The following is a 20,168-nucleotide window of genomic DNA, read 5'->3' on the forward strand; positions in this document are numbered from 1 at the left end:
TGACACTCTGATCTGTCGCTGGATCGACTTCCGACCGGAGCTCTCACAGATTCCTGAGGTGTCTTCCACGAGAAACGTTATGCACAATGTATGCCGTTTACCTAGACATAAGCGCACGAAAAAAGAGGTTGGCGAAAGCTTATCCACCTGGTCACCGCTGTACCATAAAACCAGAGCGTCTTCAAAGCAATGGCATAAGGTTGGCGGACTCCAATTATTTTGTTACTGGCGCTCGAACATTCTGCCGGCCAGTCTTAGATGCACCCGCAGTAAACCCACAGAGCCCGATAGCACCGTCTTACATGCACAGAAAGGGCGTCTGAAAGCTACATCAGAAACAAGTAGTATATCTGGAGATTATATTCTTTGAGATTGAGGGACGACAACGACGAACAAGAAGCAACAGGACAACAAGCTCGCTGCTCCATGTTAGTCGTTGTGTTCCCTCAATCCCAAAGAATGACATCTCCAGATTATCACCAGCCTACTTTTATGTTCAATGAATATATCATATTCCCCAGACCTTCTATCGTTTCGTCAGTACACTATAGTTATAGCCTTGGCAGTGCCTCACCAACGGTCAGCGTTGAGGACACTGGCGTGTTCCTGATGTGCTACTGAAGACACTCAGGACGCGACTGAGCCCTCAACGTCTGTGCGAGCTGGCCCCAATCCTCTCTCGTATTGTTCCTTCTTTTTTTTTTCGTCCTCCCTGACCTTCTACCATCCTTTTTGTATTACCTACGACCACTTCATCATTTTGTTCCAGAACCGCTCCCAATGAAGCTCCGTGCATTGCCACATTCATTCTGGCAACAGCCGAACCAGACGAGCGACGTATCTCCTGCAGTTGTGGTTCCTCTACTTCCACCGCTTCTCAAAAACGACGCTCAAGATGATGATTCAGGTTGTCACGAATGACTCTATCTAGTCCCCTACGAGATGATCCGCGAAGTCTTGCTTTACCAACGGCGCTCTCTCTCTCTTCACAGATTTACGACCTGTTGGTCCACCTCAACATTCCAGAACGGAAGGTCGAAACGACAACAGCGGCTCAGATCGAGTGATTGTCCGCGTTAAAAACACCGATCTACTTTTCAAGCTGTTCGACGCTGTGGATCCAGAAAAGCGCCAGGCGCCCCTGGTGAAACGAGGACGGTAATCTTCATTTGAATCTATATCAGCTACAGGGATATAGTGTGCCATTACATCTTATGTATGCCTTGTAGCCGCATGAAAGAACGCGACATTGTAGGGGGAATACCATCTGGAGTGTAAATTTGAAAACCGTCAAACCATCGAGGATAACGTCTCATGCATAAAAGTATCCGGGTCTTTTCTAAAAAAAACAACAACAACAACAGATCGCTATAAGAGGTGTGAAGTTCAGCATTACAGTGCAGTGTGCAATGCTACGGTACGCAAAAGGGGAGCAGCGCCAGAAGGTTCATATGGTAGACAACGTATGTTGAGACTCAGCTTTGACATGTTTCACAAGAAGTTTGAAGATGTTTCTCGCTTGTATTTTTATTACTGGGCGGTTTCGATTTCCCAGCCTCGCAGACTAAAACGTTGCGCTAGTGGTGTACACCCTTCCAGGGATCTTCAACCGCTTTAGCACCATTACGAACCACGAAAAAATTAGCCCTGGTGGCAGTTGGAGAGTGGACTTCCGAGTGACGACATATCATGTAAATAGTGATAAAATTAAGATATGCTACTATACCGTCCAGAAGTTTCACCACTCCGATAAAGACCGTACATAAAGAACACGCCCCATGTACGTTCCCCTATGCGCTACTTCAGTTATTCCAGTTCGCAGCCATCCGGCATGGGAGATATTGAGCATATAATGTCGAAGTCCTGTTCCAGCATTCCGTATCAAGAAGCCTATAAGCACTGTTTCATGTGGCAACATCGTGCTACCAAATAACGTCGGCTTTCTAGACATGGCGCACGCCGTCAGCTCACAACGATTAGCAGTGCTCAGCGCCTTCTTTTGTCTGATCTCGATGGCGACCGTGACGTCTCTCTGTTCGAAGGTTTCTTGAGGTCTTTTGAGGGACTGCGCCGTTGAGAAGAGCTATCCCTGCAAGAAGGCCCCGGGTAATCAACCGATGGCCTCCGGCGCTCGCGGAAGTCGATGCGACTCCCTGATTTGTCGTCATCCAATTCTGAAACAGTTTCGCTTCCAGGGTACGACTTCGCTTTCCCCCAAGATATCTTCTTGGTCGCAATTAACGAGGAGGAATCATTGTCGGTGATGTCTCCTGTCAACGCCTCGTTGCTGAATTGCTGTGGGGCACTCGCGTCATCGTTCGTGCCATCATTTGTGCACATTATGTTGCTCTTCACAATCTTCGTGTCAGAGGTCTGACAAGTCAAAGTACTATTCTTGAAGAAATGAGTGTCGCTCATGCTACGAGTTGTTGTCGGTGCCCGCTGGCTGCCGTCCTGACTGTTTCGCTGGTTCGCTACTGCGTTCAATGTATTGCTACAGCCCGAACTTGCTTCGCGACGTTTCGCAGAATGGTCGGCTACCGCACCCGCAGTTTCCTCTGTACTTTCACGCAAGAGAAGCTCTATTTGGCCTTGGATAGCGAGCGGAGGCGATTCAATTGTTTCCACCGGACATGGTGACGCGGACTCTTGTGATATGGAATACAATGAAGCAGACGGTTCCAGAGTGGCTTTCTTTATGTTTGCAATTGTTGTCTCTGTTTTGGGCTCCGACTGTTTTAGAGGAACGTAGTGTTTATCGAGATGTTTGGTCTTTTGTTCATGGCCTTTATCCGCGTACTCGCCGCCGTGGAATACCGCCTCGCTGGGTACGGCAACAGGAGGCGCCTTCTTGTCGCCTGCTGAAGAACCGCTAAGAAATTGACGACGTAATTCAGCCTGACTCGATAGATCGGCAGTCTTGTTTACAATCGGGAGCGATTCTGCTTCCGACTTGTCAGTACTCTTAACCGTTTCCTGAACAGGCTTGTGTGTGTCTTGTAGCGTCTGCGCCGTGTTCTTGCCCGTTTCTGAATCGCTTCGTCTTGCAGACCCGCCTGCTTCACTTGGCTGGCGACCTCGTTCCAAGAGGTCGTGTGTATCTGAAAGTAATTCTTGCACCGTGTCGTCTGCTTTTGAACGTCTTTCTGTGGCGTGCTTGTCTGCATCTGGAATTTCTACTTTGACGGCACCTCTTAAGCTACCAGCATGGCTCTTATCTGTCTGACCACTCGTTCGACTTTGCACGCTAGTGTCGTTCCGTTCGCAAGAACTACTAATGGCCTTGTGCTCATTTTCCTGCACTGCGCCAGCGTGCTCTAATGTATGAGACCGTCCAAGATCGAAGGCGTCCGCTTCTCCAGATGTAATGCTACCAGCACCATCGTACAACAAAGTGCATCCTTCGTTCACCGAACCTAGCGATGCTGTGGAAAGTTTCCCTGTGGCACCGTCAGACGAAATTATCGATTTGTCACATTCTGCTCCACACGCGTTGGGGTCACTTGCCCTTGCCCGCGTGGTTTCTGTAACGCTCGGTCTGCCTGTACTTGTGTTTGCCTCGCACACAGAATCTCTGAGCCCACATTCCGAAGTGGTGGAAGCTACTGGTCCGTTGCCTGTCGCCTGCTGTGTCATCGACTGTCTATGCAGGTGAAGCAGAACTACCTTAGTGTCCAGTTTCCTTCAGATCGTGATAGTTTCGATAAAATGTGCACCGATACAGTTTCATCGCGTTTGCAGGTGTTCGCGCGTCATAAACAAGCCAATAACTTCGTCTCCAGTGCTGATGCGTGCAATCGCGATACGGCTTGCTGCTGAGAATCGAGCCTTGTTTTTTTTTTTTTTTTTAGTCTTCGAAGAGAAAGTGCTGCTTCGTGAATGTTACTGCCCTCTCGTTGTGCCTCGCAAGTTGTACGTAAGGTATGCATAGCAGTCCACGTGTATCTCCGCGCGAGCCATCGTCAGCTATCTGCATATCTGCCTTCCCCTTGCCCTTTAATGCCCATCGCGTTGTCATTGCTGTTTTACTTCCCAATCCCTATACCGCGACTTTACTACCGTTTCTGCGATGAAACTGATTGACGACATATCCGTGAAAGGTATACTTCCACGTGAAATTTGTTTTTTAATGTTTCAGCTCTGACTCGTATTGTTTTCTCCCGTAGATTCACTTTCGGAGGACGTTGCGGATTTCACAGACTCTGCACTAGCTTCTTCCTTGGTGTCGGTCTTCGCAGATCCCTCTTTCGCAGGCATCTTCTCTCTAGACAGGCTTTTCTTCTTTCCGCGGGGTGACTGTGTGCGTGGCGTACGACTAGGCGACTGCTTGTTCGTGGGCTTCGCACTGGGCGACCGTTTCGGGTTCTTCGTATTCGTTATGGCTCCCTTACGATTCGGTGACGGGCTAGAGATACCCAGGATGCTCCTCAACAAAGAGATGCCTTCAAACTTGGGCTTGGGCTGCGGCTCTTGCTTCTTACGTTTCTTTACTTTGGTGGCCATCCGATTGACCTCCGTAGTTCCAATGCGATCGTCGTTAAGCTCGGACACCGTTACACTTCCAGGGTACGTCTTTGCCTTTCCCCAGGTGATCTTGCGATCGATGTTGTCGAGGAAGGAAAGCTTCGAAAGGAATTCTGCTCCTTCGGGACCCGCGGGCTTTCTAGGGTTTCCCTGGACTTCTAACACACGGTGACTCGCAGGTTTCTCAATTTTGTTCTGGGCCGGCTTCTTCCTGGCGAAAAACCTTATGCGATCGTTAAACGTGTTCTTGGGCTTCGTGTTCTTTGGCGGTTCTCTATGTTTCAGCACAGGCCTCGCGACTTTGGACTTCTTCGGAGTCGCATCGGGGGAGGTGTTCTCACTGCTGTCGCAAGTTTGTTTCATCGCGAATCTTACGGCGGGCTCATCGTTACCGCTGGTCGATGCCTGGGGGTCGGCGATCAGGTCGCCGGAAGAGACGTTTACGTCGTCGACGACCTTTTCCGCAAGCCGCACGGGAGGCTCTTGCATTATTTGTATCACATTTCTAAGCACGCTTTCCATCTCTCTAAGCTCCGGATTTTCATTAACAGTCTCGGACGGCACGCCATCTTCGCAAGGTTCGAGCTCGGACACTTGCGGGGGTTCCGCGCTGGAAGGGGAAAGCCCGGTATCTCCCCCGTTACTGGTCTGCGAGATTCGAGTCGGAAGCGGGTCGGCCCTGAGGGTGTCAGGTTCGGCCACAGGAGACGCGCTGTGCCGACCCTCCCCGTCATATTTTACCTGATTCTCCGAGCTGATTTTCTGTCCCGGGGAGTCAGCCTCTCGGCATAAATTTTGATCCGACTGGAACATGCTAGCTGAGCTAGCTGTCCCTTGAAGGACACACGCTGGTAGCGGCTAAGCGTTTCTTCTTTCTCTTTCTTGTCCTCCAGCTGGCAAGGAGAGGAATATTACGGCGGAAGAAACATTTTTTGATCGAGCCACGTTTACAGTTTTAGCCCTTCCATAAGACATACATCACTAGGCTCAGAAAGACGATTTCTACAGGTGACCTGCATGTCAACTCCTGTTACGCGTATACCACAAGGTCCGTTATGCGTTATACAAGAAGATTGTTTCTTCTTCTTCTTCTGCATTATGAAGAATGACCATTAGCTATGGCACTCCATACATTAGCCCCAAGGGAGGTTGGCCCGGGGCTATGAAATTGACTATATAGCTGGGCCAAGGACTGGACGCAAAGGGCATGCATGCGCTTCGTAAAATTCACTGTCATAGGATCTTACTTCGGACAAAAAGGCAGGCCATTTACGAGGATTAATATTTCGCATTTCAGCCCGAAGAAAGTTCCACCAGCTCCGACGAGCCGAGCACTACGGGGAGAAGATCCGTACATGGTCAACGCAGCCACTGAAGGATTCCTGCCGCTTCTGGGCCGTACCACTCGCAGGCAGGCTGGAGACAGCGCAGTCCACTCCACCCTTACCCTTGTCTCGGTCAAGGACGGAGACAAGTCAGTGTCTCTTCCGGCACTAAACGTTGACCACAACTACCCGCAAGTGTTGTCTGAGCTTGTTATGAGACTGTAGTAGAATGTTTCTTGGTATGAGGGAAGGTCTTGACGGGCCTCAGTACCGAGCCACCGGGGGCCTAAATACTGGGAAGAGTTTTATAGGTGACGGGCATAAAGGTCGCACTTTGCGTACTATGTAAATGCCGAACGCATATTGTGGCCTCAAGTACACTGGCTGACCATGCAGTGGAGGTTCTTTATCAGTGAGAACTAATTTCGCAGCACGAGGACAAACGTTTGGGAACAGTGCAATATATAGGAAGTGTGTTTGATAGCAGCTCGGGAATTGTGTCAGAGAATATATGGTCAATGTCACGGAAGGAACTGTTGACCACAGAATACAGCTTCTTCGCGTTCGACTGCTGAGACGATTTCTGTTGAGGCATCGCATTGTAGCGCAGTCGCGTTGCAATGAGCAATCATGGTTTGTTTAACGTTTATATGTCCCTATAGGGTGCACCCGCGTTCTTTCATCTGTGGTTGCGTAGCTGTTTTCCTGTTGCGACAGCTGTTTATCGTGGGAACAATCACGTCGTTGAAATAAAGACGTGTCAGTATTAAACTTCCCCGCTGCCACTTAGAGTTATGCGCTTCTTGGCCACGCACGCTCTTAATGCTCTTCACTGTGTGATGTCAGTATTATCCTGAGTGTACAGTATACTGTCGTTACTCATACGGTTCTACTGCTTTGCCCGTTGTATGTAATATAGGGCACATTGATTACCACATTTCTGATGGTGACCGAGAATCGTCAGTGGACAGTGTCTCCTCTGCGTCCGTGTGCTGTTTAATTGTTTTTGTGTTTGTGTGTGTGTTAAAGGAATCTGCTAACGTTCCGTCTTCGTCGAAGCTCCAAACGTTCATAATTCCCGTGCCAAATCTCTCATTTTCAAAACAGGATTGTTATCGCGTTATCTACTTTGCACGCCATCAGGCACGGATAGACATTCCGATCGATCTAATGGTTGCGTTGGTTAATAAGCAATTGCCTTCTTTCAAAAAAGAAAAAAGAAAACAGTGTTTTCTCCATCGCGCTCTTATATCACATTACATGTATATACACCCTAAACTCAGAACTTCACTGAATAACACATTCTGTGTCAACCAGGGCAGTTTCACTTTCGCTTCTGATTTGAGAAAAGAGAGGAGCGTAGGAGGATAGCTGAGCTCGTTGTACGGCGAAGCTCTCTTTCTAGGTGTACCTTCCTCCGCCCGAGGTTATACGTAGAGTCACTACACAGGGGTACAGAGTATCGCCTTGATTTTCCGCGCCGGAGTCGCCGTTCGGTGTCCGCGATTGGGCCGATCGTGTCACGTGGTTTCTCCTTCCATGAACGCGCCGTCCATGTTGAGTTTCCTCGGTTGCGCGCTGGGCGCGCTGTCCTCCGGCGGAGAAGGAGGAGATTGTCGTCCCATTGCTAGGCGACGCAGCTGCGCCGGACGCAATATGGCGGACTCGCTCACCGGCGTGGCTCAGTGTCGTTACTCTGCTCCCTCTTTAGTGGCTCTAGTTATATGTATAGCCTAACTAGAGGCTGAGATCTACAGCACTTCGAGGCATTCTGCGGCTCTTGCAGAATACATTTGAAAGTGCAGTTTCTTTCTTTTCTTTTTTTTTTTTTTCGCGCTGACTGTACTTTCTGTCGGCTCTACGAGCAGCCGTTCTCTGAAGCGTACTCGCGCTCCAAGTTGACCTGTACCGGTTACCATAAGAGCGCTTCTTCGGAAGGCGACTACTTTGTGGATCGGAGTACGTGCTTTCATGATGAATGCTGCTCGTATGTGTTCCTGGGTTTGATCTTCATTCATGCTGCCCTAGAATGTGCGCAAGAGCGCGAAATAAAGAAGTTATAAGCATGAAGGTATACTCTTGTTGCTCCACTGCACATGTGGTATGTAGAATGTACTGTTGTGTTGTGACTGTTGTGTGGGCAGCTCTAATAATGGTCACTCGGATAGACAACCTTGTTACGAATGCGACGTTGATGGGACAGAATTTGCAAACACTGGACGAGCAATAGACCTCTCCCTGTTTGTGAACAAATGACGTCATAGTGTACAACAGCGCCACCAATTTGGTAGAGTTGAACTACGCTCGAAGCTAGAGGCGAACGAGGTTGCCCCGAAAGCCACGGTCTTGAGAGGATTACGATGGTCTCTGAAAGGGATGCGACCTTCGGTCCTACTTTTCTTTCAATATAAGAGGCAGCGAACAAGTGTCCATCCGTGGAACCCAGCCCTCCCCTTCCGATTTGTTTCGGTTTCAGTCTGTCTACCAACTTCTCGGGTAGAGGTTTATTAAGTCAAACACATCGTTTACGCCTCATCAACACCCAAGCATCTGAATCTGAAAGACGCCAGACAAGGCACCGGTGTAGCACTTATGCTTCATGCACACAACGATATCGCTCACAAAAGATCCAATGCTGTGTTTAGTGGTGGAAGAAGAAAGAAGAAGAAGATGCTCCACGTACACGCCATTCTACGTGGGACAGAAGAAGACGAAGAAGAAAGAGCAAAACACACCTCCTGCGTGAAGAAGACAGAATAACCGGCGTCAGAATGTTGATGTGCCAGTCTTTCCTGACTTATGTGGCAATCCTAACGTTTCCCTGCGGTGCCGAAATCATTTCTAAAGATCCTCGTCGTCCTCTGAAGGTAACCGTCAATGTGGCCGTATAAGCTGCATGTCGTGGCTTATGATTCCGAGAGACATGTCGTGTCCAAATAAGGGTAGTGCAACGAATCGTGCAATACGAATGTCACAGGCTTGCTCCTCCGTCCGTAAAACAGCTTGCTCATGCTGCCCTAATATGCCCGAAATTAGAATACATATGCGTCTGGTATCTAGGAGTCTCATACAGCTACCCTTGACTGGTGCCCTGGAAGCTGTAGATTTCTTTCTTGGTTAGTAATGAGGCTTGTGCACGTTACGTCACGCGCAGCCTTTGCGCGCCTTGGAGCCACGTGACATGGGAAAACATGGGGATGCTTCAGAGGTGTCTTTCTTCGGTCCGAATGAGGCAGCAGCGTATGTTTTTACAATTTTTTCTCGTAATTGCACGCATACCGCAACAACTCACGGGATGCCCTCCTACTGTGACTTCAGACAGCAATATGTTTTCCAATGTCACATGACCAAACATGACCTCCACCATTAAGAGTCTCACTGACTTACTCGACTTACTAACGCACGGCCACCTTCGCGACACATTCTTGCGCCGTCATCGCGTCCGACCTCACTTTCCTGAGCCTGATGCTACCGCTGTCTCCATTACTTGTAAGGCAATACAGCTTTTGTGAACCTTCTCGCTTCACACAATTATCAAATATGATATAATACGATCGTATTATTTTTTAGACATGAGTCCGCACTGCTCAGCCATTGATGTCATTACACCTCACTATTATTGTGTAAAACATGAAATACTCATCAGGCATTATTGTTGTATACTCTTTCCATTGCCACTGACTTTACAGTTGCTTTCGAATTTTCCTTCCTTTTGATGTTGAGCCATTGCGTTGATGTTTGGTGGAATCTCATTGTACGTATATCATATGCATGTATTGTTCGTGTACGTGTAGCATACGTTATGTTGGTTGCACTCCTCCCTCGTGTATGTTCCCGACTTGGGTGACTTGAGTTGTTACTATAAAATAAATAAGAAAACCTCATCGCTTCCACAATACTCAGTCATTTCCAAATTCCTATTCAAATGTGTAGGCTTCTCCTGACACAACTGAAGCTCGGCCCCTTGAGAAGCAAGAGGAACCTGGCGCACCGTGGCCCATGCCCAAATTGTGGCAGCCGACCGACAAGCTCATGACCCTGGACACTTCACGGTTCTTTCTCGTAACGAGTGTCCGGTCATGTGACATTATAACGGACGCATTACATCGCTACCGGGCTCTCATTCGATCAACTGCTGATAGGAATGCGCGTCCGGCCGATGGACTACCTGTCCTGGACTCGCTGGAAGTTAAAGTGGCCAACTATGAAATTCGTGACTGCAGCTATCCTTACGAAGACGCGGACGAAAGTTGTAAGTCACGGGGACTATAGCTAAGCGAGTGGCTTTTCGCTGTCAGTATATAGGACTTAGCGGAGACTGTTCCTCTGTTCTGTTCTTCTTCTGTCGGGTGTTCAACAGAACAACGGTCTCTATCACATGGGCGAAATACGCGACAGACCTGACGAGTCGTAACATAACATATGACAACGCCAGATATTCCTTCTGTCTACGTTCATGTAAGCTGTTCTGTTTTCCTGCAGACGTCATTGACATCACCAAGGGTAATAAGGTACTCAAGGCAAACACCACGTGGGGTGTGCTAAGAGGTAAGCACATGGCCATTTAGGCAATAGGCCTAATCGCGGCTCGCCTTGTACGCGGGCACCCGCCGATTAGTCGGCAGGTCACTGGTGAGACGACTATGAATGCTGGATAGCTTGCGTTGGGCTTATTTCAAAATGGTTATTTTGGTTCATTTCGTTAACCTCCCTCTGCAAAAGCTGAATGCTGTATAATTGACATCACCAAATGGATCAAGCTTGTCCCGTATACTTACTCGAAGATGTGCTTTTGGTGACACCTCCGCTTCGTAGAAATCCGCGACGGATTTTTCTTATAAGGCGGCATGACTTTCATATTTGCTGGCTCTGGTGGCTTTCTTCCTTTCTTCTTCTTTTTTGTATTTTTGAAGGGAATTTGCGGGGTAGTGGAAGATTTGGGGGCAGTGGCGTATCTAGAGCTACCTGCGCCCATGGCAACATGGTTAACATGATGTCCTTGGGGATGCGTTTTCGTGTTGTCCGCACTAGGTTTCACACTATAACCTCTGTAATGGCGGGTGCTTTAGATCATTTATGAATGTGCCAGGTTGAGTACCCGACCTGGCACATTCACATCCGACCACGTAATAGCGCCCCTGTTCACCTGGCGCCCATGGCACCTGTCCACACCTGCCACACCCTAGATACGCCACTGTTTGGGGGCGTCAATGGGAGAAAATACTTGGTGGTGAGTATCAGTTAATTTCATTTCGTAGTCCTCTGGCGAAACACGGATGCATACCATATACCACAGTCCCTTGCGACACTGCGACGTGAGCAGTCGCGAAGTTACCGCTTCCAAACATCAACTACTTTATTTTAATGATTATGTTTGGGGAATGATGAAAGAAGGAAATCACTGAAAAGGTTAGCCAGCTGTAGGTAGGGCACGAACCCACACCTTCTGGATTGCCGGTCCGGGGCTCTACCAGGCACTTGAGGCCGCGTTGTGTTGTCCTTTCTTCTGTGTTCCAGCCTCAGACCTTCAGTTTCAATTATGTTTGGAGAGTTTCATCGCAAGAAGCGACACTGTACCCATTAGCTGATGAGTCGTCTCACAGTGCAGGACCGAAGTTAGACAGTATTACCGCTTCAGTCACGTAGTAAAGTAAAGTAAAGTAACGCGAAAATGCTGTGGAAGGTTTCTGTAGAAATCGCAATCACGATACCAGTACCAGAGGTTCTCAGGCAGATTTTCTGCTTTTTGTAACGCAGGTCTTGAAACGTTTACCCACCTGATCTACACGGACGAAGAAGGGTTAACTGTAAGAGCAAATTCGCATCATTTTAGGAGTCCTCCCGACGAAGAGTTGTCGCTATGAGAGGCTATATGTATATAGCTTCATTATCCATTTTACAGTGCTTCATCAACGAAACTTATATTGAAGATTCACCTAGGTATACTTTCCGAAGCATACTGATCGATACGGCGAGACATTTTCTGCCCACGTGGCTCATAAAGCAGAATCTTGTAAGTATACCGGCATGATAGTCTCAAAGAGGCGAAGAGAAGGACGAGGCTTCGCCGCGGGAGTGAAAGTGATTGTCCCGCATATTTGTAGCGGTCAATATCACTGTCATGTCACTATCATCAATGACACTATCGACAACAAAAATTATTTGGTGTTTGTCAACCGAATTCTGACTCCGTACCAAAAAGAAAAGAAACAGCACAATGCCGTCAGTTTTCGAAAGAATTTGCAAAGCTTCATACTTTCGGCTTCGCATTGAGTAGATGACGTCACAGCGAGCTCTGGAGTCTGCCTCCTAGCGACAGTGAGCTGAGTTTCCCGTCTCCGCCAGAAGCTGTGTGGTGAGAGGCGAAAATCGACCTTCTGTAGTGTTGCCACGATGCCCCGCCGACTGCGCTCATGAAGGCTTACTTCTCAAAATTAGATATTAATTTTACTATACTGAAAAATGGCAATGGGATAAACTGAATGCGCGAAATCTAGTCTGCCGTGACACTGCAGAGATCTTGTCTTCCAGGATGCCATGTCCTACAACAAGTTCAATGTTTTACACTGGCACATCGTGGATGACCAGTCATGGCCACTGCAGCTGAAGAGCTTCCCCAACATGACTGATATTGTAAGCCATATAGCGCCAATCATGATCGAGAAGCTAGGGCACGTGTGATGGCAAAAAGCTTTTACCTGATTCCTCGTAAACGTAATCCGTAGGGAGCGTTCACCAAGCACCACGTCTACACTCAAGAGGACGTAAAAGACATAATCGAATACGCCCGGCTTCGAGGTATTCGTGTGATACCAGAGATCGATGCCCCAGGACACACACAGGCCCTTGGAAGCGTGCTGCCCTGTAAGTACATAAATATAGGCTGCATGTATACGACATTAGTGCGGATAGGCTCTTAGCCTAGGCAAGATCCAATGCAGCAAGTGTCTCTTTGCGCATATGAGAGAAGGACACAAGACCTAGCTCATGTGACAAGAGCCGACTAAGTCTACTTTTGTGTATACACCTTCGTTTGCTTAGCCTAGGCCCTTGTTGCGCCCACGGCCTATACCTCAGCAAAGCCAACACCACCCAGATAGAGAAAACATGCGCATTGCCTCCTCTCCCTCCTTCCCCACGTAGACACATATAGCCAGAATTCGTCTGCTGCTGCGATTCACCGTTCTGCGTATTCAAGAACTCGCAAATAATTGCAGCTCACCTGGAAGCTGCAGACCTAAATATTTAGACAAAAAGTGCGAGACGCTTTTCAGGAAATCCGTTTTGAGAAAGATTTACGTCGTTTTGCGTTTTATTTCTAAGGTTTCTCACTTAGTACGCGGGGACGTTCAATCACAACTCGCAGACGACAGTGATGGTTCTCCATGGCCACGACCGCTGAAAGCACGGTCGTGATTGGCTACGAGCGCGCAGGCTTTCTGTATCTAGGCGGTGTTGGCAAAGCTCACTCATACGTAACGTGGTGAAGGAACTGAGCATGAGTGTGCAAATACAGGACTGAGCCGAGGCGGAGGAGTGAGCATGGGTGAGGAACGGGAGACAGAGCTGGGCATGGAGATAAGTGAACATGGGTGAGCAAGTGAGGAACTGAGTTGAACGAATAGCGAAGGGCTCCGGTTTACTGCAAGCGTTGAGTAGATCAGATGGACGGCCTCCCTTTTGTTGCCGGAGCTGAGGCCATACGAGAATACAGATGATCCCCATTAAATTTGTTTGTGAATTGACCCAGAGTGCTATAGAGGGCATTCCCTTGTCCTGCCTGCATAGCGCCTTTTTCACTTTTTGTGACAAACTTCCCGCGGATAAGCCGCGCGCGCGGATCAAGACCAGGCACGCAGAATATAAACGGAACGTGCGCATATGCCCAGGACAACGGAACCAGGATCAGTGGTCCTTGTGCACTGTACCTATATATAGTTCGTGAACCACAGGCAAGAGGTGAAGGCGGCGTTATGAGTGTAGGGTTCTGCGCTTTCGGTTTCTTCTTCTTCTACCTTTTTTTTTTTTTTTTTTTTTTTTTGCGTTCGGCGTACGTTTTCGGCGCTCATTTGTTTCCATGAACTCTGTGTTCCTCTGTGATTTTTCTGGCGTATACATGGTTTACACTGCAGTTATCGGCGAATATAATTCGCAAAGTAATTTCAGAACTGAGCATCTGAGCGCAGCCAAAAGCCAATACAAAGTTAGCCCCCCTGTGAGACGTCACCCAAACAGTTTCTTTTTTTTTTTCGTTAAATTTAACGTGTGCAACTAAGCTCCTTCCTAATAATCTTTCCCCTAGCATTCATTTGTATTCGGTGTTTTTCGGTTAAAACCGAATAATGCAAAATATATCGGTGTATGTTCTTCGGTACTTTAGTTATGAGGAATCAAGATCGGAATAATCTGCGTGACGAGGAAAGTTCTTCGGTTGCAGCAATCTTGACTGCCTGCTATGGCAAAGGAGTAAGGGGCACAGCTTTGTATGGAGAGTACAGCGCTCACGACATCCTCGACCCCATGAACAACAGCACATATGACGTCATGGCGACCATATACGCCGAAGTACAACGCATTTTCAAGGATGAATACATCCACCTCGGTATGGATGAGGTCTATCCCGAATGCTGGTAAGTATACACGTGCTATATGCCCTTTATGTTTTTACCACCACCAACAGGTTTTACCAAGACCCACTAGATTATAACGACCATGTCATAGGCACACCTTCCCAGCGCCGCATTTGGAAGCAAGCGGTGGCGCTACTCATCTGCAGGGTTATTGCTTCCTCAACTTCCACAATTTTATTTGTACTTCAGCTTACCTTAGTATTTCTGTACAAACGGTGGATATTCCTCGGAAGATGTTTCATTCTGAGGTTGATTACCATCATCATCCTAGCGTTTTCATAGGAGCTATTGCTGTCGTCTGCTACAGTAGTTGTACGTACGCTTCTGCGCGTTCAGAATTCAAATTTCCATCGTCCAATCAGACCTCAGTGCCGATGAGTAGCGCCCCTAGCGGATTGTGCGGACGGGCTCCTCATAGGAATTGCCGGTTATGACATGATCGTTATAATCTAGCAGGTCGTGGGTTTTAGAGTTCGTAAATGACGTCCGGAGACATACACCCGAAAGGCCAGCGGTGGTGGCAGTGGAAATAGCTCAGGGAGGGAGCAGTACCGTTGAAAGGCATATTTTTATAATCAACTGATAAAGCTGGGAAGTTGAGGACTTGCTGCAGCTTCTTCGTACTGCAGTGTGCGATCTGTGTACCCGAAATATTATCCGTAAATAAGGCGTGGAGCAAGCGTTTCTTTTTGGTTCAGTTCACGTTCAAGCTTTTGTTTCGTTTCGGGTTTATATAGAGCCAGCCATAACGGTTAGGTTTCGATGCCGGCCCGAACCGGTTCCGTGTTTCAAGTTATGTTGACACCACTGGTAAACATTGGTTGCAGTTACCTTCCTCTTGGTTAGGGCCAATAATGGGCGCAATATTATCTCCTACCTCTTCGCGGCGAAAAACCTACACAGGGCAGTTCCCGAACGATCTCTAAGCCCAATTTCGATTTAGTTTCGGAGGTCCAAGCCCCCCCCTCCAAATCATACCTCTGGTAGTGTACCGCTGTACCGCATATATACTGGCTGAAATAATACGTAATGTTGTGAATGATGCACAAGTGGTGAACGTGTATTTTTGTATGCTCGATTTTGTACCTCTTCTGCGGCAGTCGTGAATAGTTAAATGTGACTGCCTATGTTCTCATGCAGGAAAAGTAGTCTAGAGGTTGACAGGTTCCTGAAAGCCAACCAGCTGGGTAACATCACGGAATTTGAGCAGTACTACATCCATCGAACACTGCGAAACGTCATGACGCTCAAGTACAAATCTATAATTTGGGAAGACCCCGTCACGAACGGTGCCAACGTAAGAGAGCATTTTCAGCTGGGTATCTGTTTTTAGAGACAGTGCAGTTAACCAAAATTATCTTGGAAAAATCATATTGCCCATCGTTCCACAATACGCATATGGTTCCTCCACCAAATCAGTCAACCATTTCGAAGGCAGCATTATTGGGTCAAATAGATTAGCGAGCTGCTGAGTGGAACAATAAAATAACTAGATTTCTAGCTTAGTTCTTGCGGGAACACCGGGAGGCCCATACAGCACAATACCGAGAACTCATTTCTTCTGCCATCGTAAAAGATAAGAAGAAGAAATCGGCAAGCATTCGGATGTTCAACAACAGTTCACGTAGATTTGTCCGTTGAGACTGCCACGAAGCTTCGGCTTGTTTTTCTATTTGTATATATATATATATATATATTATATTCATACTCTCCACACAGGTTGATCAAAACACACTTGTCACTGTGTGGAAGTCCACCGTTTACCCCGAATCTTGGTACGGCTCCGCACGCCTAGTAACGGATAAAGGATATCGCATTATCGTTGCTGCATGCTGGTACCTGGACCTGATTAGTTACGGAGAAGATTGGAAAACCTACTACGAATGCAACCCTGCAGGCTTCGCAAGTACTTGTCACTCCGGCTCCGCGAAAGAAAAGTCCGCAGGTTCTATATTGTGTGTCACTTAACCTGTGTGTTCTAGGATCGGAAAAATCAAAAGACCTCGTTGTTGGTGGTGAAGCCTGCTTGTGGGGCGAGTATGTGGATGAGACCAACTTCATCTCAACACTTTGGTACGGGCTTCTTGTCTTATTTCATCATTCTCCTGTGCGATAAACTCAGAGCCCCTTGCAGCCCCCCAAAGGAAAAAGAGGTTCTGACAATACCTTCCAAAATAAAATACATGCCAGAAGGCTAGAAAAGGCGGCAGATCGCCTTTTCGGATCGCCGATCGGAGTTATTGGATGAGGCAGAAAGCATACTCTATACAAGTACATAGATAGACTGTAGATAGTTATGTGGACTGACCGCTACTTTTAGAACTGTAAACGCTATCTTCCTCGTGCCGCATAGGTCAGATGTTTGTTCTATAATGTAACGGTAATGTGGCAGGTAAACATATACAGAGGTTAAAAAAAAGTACGACCTTAGAGTGACTCTCTTTCCAGGAGACCAAAGAAACATGCTAATTTCTATGCATAAACTGGCAAGTGAGATACGGTAGATGATTATTTTGCATCGTTTTCAGGCCCCGAGCCTCGGCTGTGGCAGAGAGGCTCTGGAGTCCAGAGAACATGACGAATGCCTGGGAGGCCAAGTTCAGGCTCGATCGTCATCGATGCAGAATGGTGCAGTAAGTCACTTCCAGAAATACGAGTTGGCAAAACACGCGCGTAGATGCAATTATAACACAGCAAACTCTGTTGCCCCGCCTTGACCCCATACCACGTGCAGGCAACAGGTGACCCGTTAATTCGAAATCTGTTAATTCGGACTTCCGGATAATTCGAACTGGTGCTTTGGTACCGTCAAATGGGGGAAACACCCTGCAATATGAACACATGACGCGCCATGACTTGAAAACCCGAGAGGACTTGAAAACCCTTTCGTTAACATGACGTGCACCACTTTAACCGAACAAGACTGCCCGCGACCGCGCCATACGCATCGGCCGGGGCGCTGCTGCCGTGTCAGGGACACGTTTACATATAAGAATATCATTTATTTATGCCACACTTGAGCCAGAAGAACACTTCCAACACAAAGGCGTGGATGAGCATCTTATATTACTGGCATCGCGTGACCACGAACGTGTGGCAAGGCGCCCAATGCAGCTAGTACACGCTACGGGCGCATCAAGCCTCAAGGACTCATTCGGAGCAGCTTTCTTTAGTTCGAATTAACAGGATTGCGCTGTACCTCCATTTCAGTATCGCTGGATAGCTGGAAGCGGACCATGCAGTAGCGCAGAAGCACAATTCGTTAATACGAGAAGCGTTCAATACTCCTACGTATCATGAATTGGATCGGATTGGGTTGGATTTCTTCTTATTGCGTTATTACCATACCATGCAACGCATCATGCTTCCATGTCATAGATACGAGTCACATACGACACCGTGACTTGTGTGGAAGTCTAAACGTTGCACACATGGTCAGTTTTAGCGGGGTACTCAAGCGCCTGGGTTCCCCAAAGGAAAAAAAAGGAGTCCTTTGAGCATAAAACATTGTTTGCGTTCTGGGACCTGAAGCCACTTGTGTGTACTATTTTAAAACTCAGTAATGTCTGAGGCAAATCACATCGAGCACCGTGCAGTGATTCACTCTCTGACTGAAGCAAGGGCCCTGCCCCTGACTGGACAAAAAATGTCAGTGGGCCTGCATCTTCGTACGATATTACTGCGCACTGACTGCTCCCTACTGCACAGTCACCTAATTTTATTTTGTGTATTTTGTAAACCATTCTTTTCTAGGCGAGGCTTGTCAGCGCAACCCATACTATGCGGCTATTGTAGAAACTACCAGTCCAACCTGTATGCTCGCCAACAAGGCAGGCAAAGGCACCCGTATGATTTCGCAGGACTCCACGAATGCAGATCACTGCTGTTGTGCGGATTGCTTCTGGCAAGTCCAGATTCTTACAGTGCTTCTCTTCAGGGGAACTCTTTTGTACCATAACTGTCTCCTTGAATCATTTAGGTGCTTGGATGCGCTTGGATTACAAGGAGGCATTTTAGTGTCCTGCCCATGGTTCTCCGTTGCACCAGGTGGATTGTCACTCCAGCACCAAAAGGGAAGGCACGTAGCACAGCCATTCCACACCAAGTTGACTTGCATGGAGGAAAGTAGAAGTATCTCTTCTACTCTGGAGTAGAATAAGCGGCAGTGGCATCACCTGGGCACATGTCACCCAATCTACATCGTCATTGGGTGGCAGAGCACCCAATGTGGAAGCTCTTTGCATCCCCCCCCCCCCCATGAAAATGGGTCCCTTTCCAAACTAGACAGTATGCAGTACTGAACCGTATCGTACCAGAGGCAGAAAAAAATCAATAAAAATCACGGGCTCGCAGTTGGACTCCTCACGTCGCTGCAGAGAAAGAGGGCTACTGGTGCAGTGCGTCACCCCCTTCCATCGTGTCACCCTGTGCAGACCGTACCCCCCTTGTGACACCACTGATAAGAGGGAATAGTTACCCAGATAATAATTGTCAGAAATGCACAGTAAGTATCCCAAAAGAATGGCACTTCAAAGTGGGAGACACTGACAAACTGACTACGTTCACATAATCCCCTCCACACTCTAACAAAGCAGCCATTCACTCCCGCCGTAAAAACCCGTACGGACCTTTCTTCCCTCCGGGCTGTTGACCCACAATTCGCATGAACCTTTAAACACGTCACACCTAACCCTTTAAATACCATGCCAATGATGAGGACGGTGCCCAGAAGAAGAACAGTCTCTGTTCGAAATATCGGCGGCTTCTGTCCTGAGGCAACTCCCTTCCTACATCTCTACCGGTTCGCTGGATTTCTACCCATCTATGGCCTGAACTTTGCAATTCAGCCAAGTAAAATGAATTGCAGGAATATAGATGTATATTCCTGTAAAAATTGTTCTTAGGCGAAATAATTATAGGCGAGCATGTCAGGGCCCTACTAACGCAGTATGCAAACCTAGAAAATACCCATCTGCAGACACAGGTCGGTGTGCATGCACATATTGTAATACATACAACAAAGTTCCTTCCGCACCCACGGTGGTTCGCAATTTCCATCATCCGTTGCAAAGCAAACCCTTACAAGTATGGCACGTGCATTTGAAAGCTGCAATACCAGAGCTGCCTGCTGTCAAAAGCGAAAGTGAAGTGAAGTCAAATCTGTTAGCCAGCAGAGTCTATTTAGTTTCGGTTATCAAGGACTGCCCTTTTTTTAGTGTTATTGTTGCATCATCGATCAACATATGAAACATGCAATCATTTGTTCTCTTCATTGCAGACCTGTTACAGCTGAAGCGGGGCCGTGCCTGTGCTGGGACACTGCGGATATAAGTTGAATGGCAAGATATCTGTCTTCTTTTGTTAACTTTTTGAACAATAAAAAAGCTAGAAATGTGTGAACATACCTTCCAAATGCCGTTCAGTAAGGACGGTTACTACAATGGCCACAGTAGAGGGCACTACACGTAACATGGAACAAGGTGGCAGGCACCTCGATAAGGCTGCAGGAGGATGGGGGGCAGACTACTCAGGAGCGGAGCGCTACGTGCAGTCGGAGAGACTTTTGTTGCTGGAAAAGTGAGGTACAATACAGTGTTACAGCCTTATAGAGGAAGATAAAAAATATGTGGTCCCTTTTCCTGAACTGTTTCTTGCGCATGTGAATCTGTACATGTGTTACTGGGAGTAT

The 20,168-nt window shown here is 47.7% G+C and overlaps 2 protein-coding genes across 2 annotated transcripts; one reads left to right on the forward strand and one right to left on the reverse strand.

Annotated features, from left to right (window-relative positions):
• The first annotated feature begins 769 nt into the window (after positions 1-769).
• LOC135371055 (beta-hexosaminidase subunit beta-like) lies at positions 770-19,875 on the forward strand. The gene is made up of 17 exons (XM_064605029.1): positions 770-907; positions 993-1,158; positions 5,822-8,716; positions 9,783-10,101; positions 10,332-10,397; positions 11,607-11,656; positions 11,752-11,862; positions 12,381-12,482; positions 12,575-12,713; positions 14,287-14,479; positions 15,620-15,776; positions 16,199-16,385; positions 16,462-16,552; positions 17,008-17,112; positions 18,233-18,383; positions 18,459-18,557; positions 19,758-19,875. The coding sequence occupies exons 3-17, from the start codon at positions 8,621-8,623 to the stop codon at positions 19,770-19,772; spliced, it is 1,881 nt and encodes a 626-aa protein (XP_064461099.1). The 5' UTR covers positions 770-907; positions 993-1,158; positions 5,822-8,620; the 3' UTR covers positions 19,773-19,875.
• Positions 4,135-5,337, reverse strand: LOC135369765 (nucleolar protein dao-5-like). Its single transcript, XM_064603283.1, has one exon. The coding sequence runs from the start codon at positions 5,335-5,337 to the stop codon at positions 4,135-4,137; it is 1,203 nt and encodes a 400-aa protein (XP_064459353.1).
• Positions 19,876-20,168: the final 293 nt, after the last annotated feature.

Source organism: Ornithodoros turicata, chromosome 10, assembly GCF_037126465.1.
Source record: "Ornithodoros turicata isolate Travis chromosome 10, ASM3712646v1, whole genome shotgun sequence".
NCBI lineage: Eukaryota > Metazoa > Arthropoda > Arachnida > Ixodida > Argasidae > Ornithodoros > Ornithodoros turicata.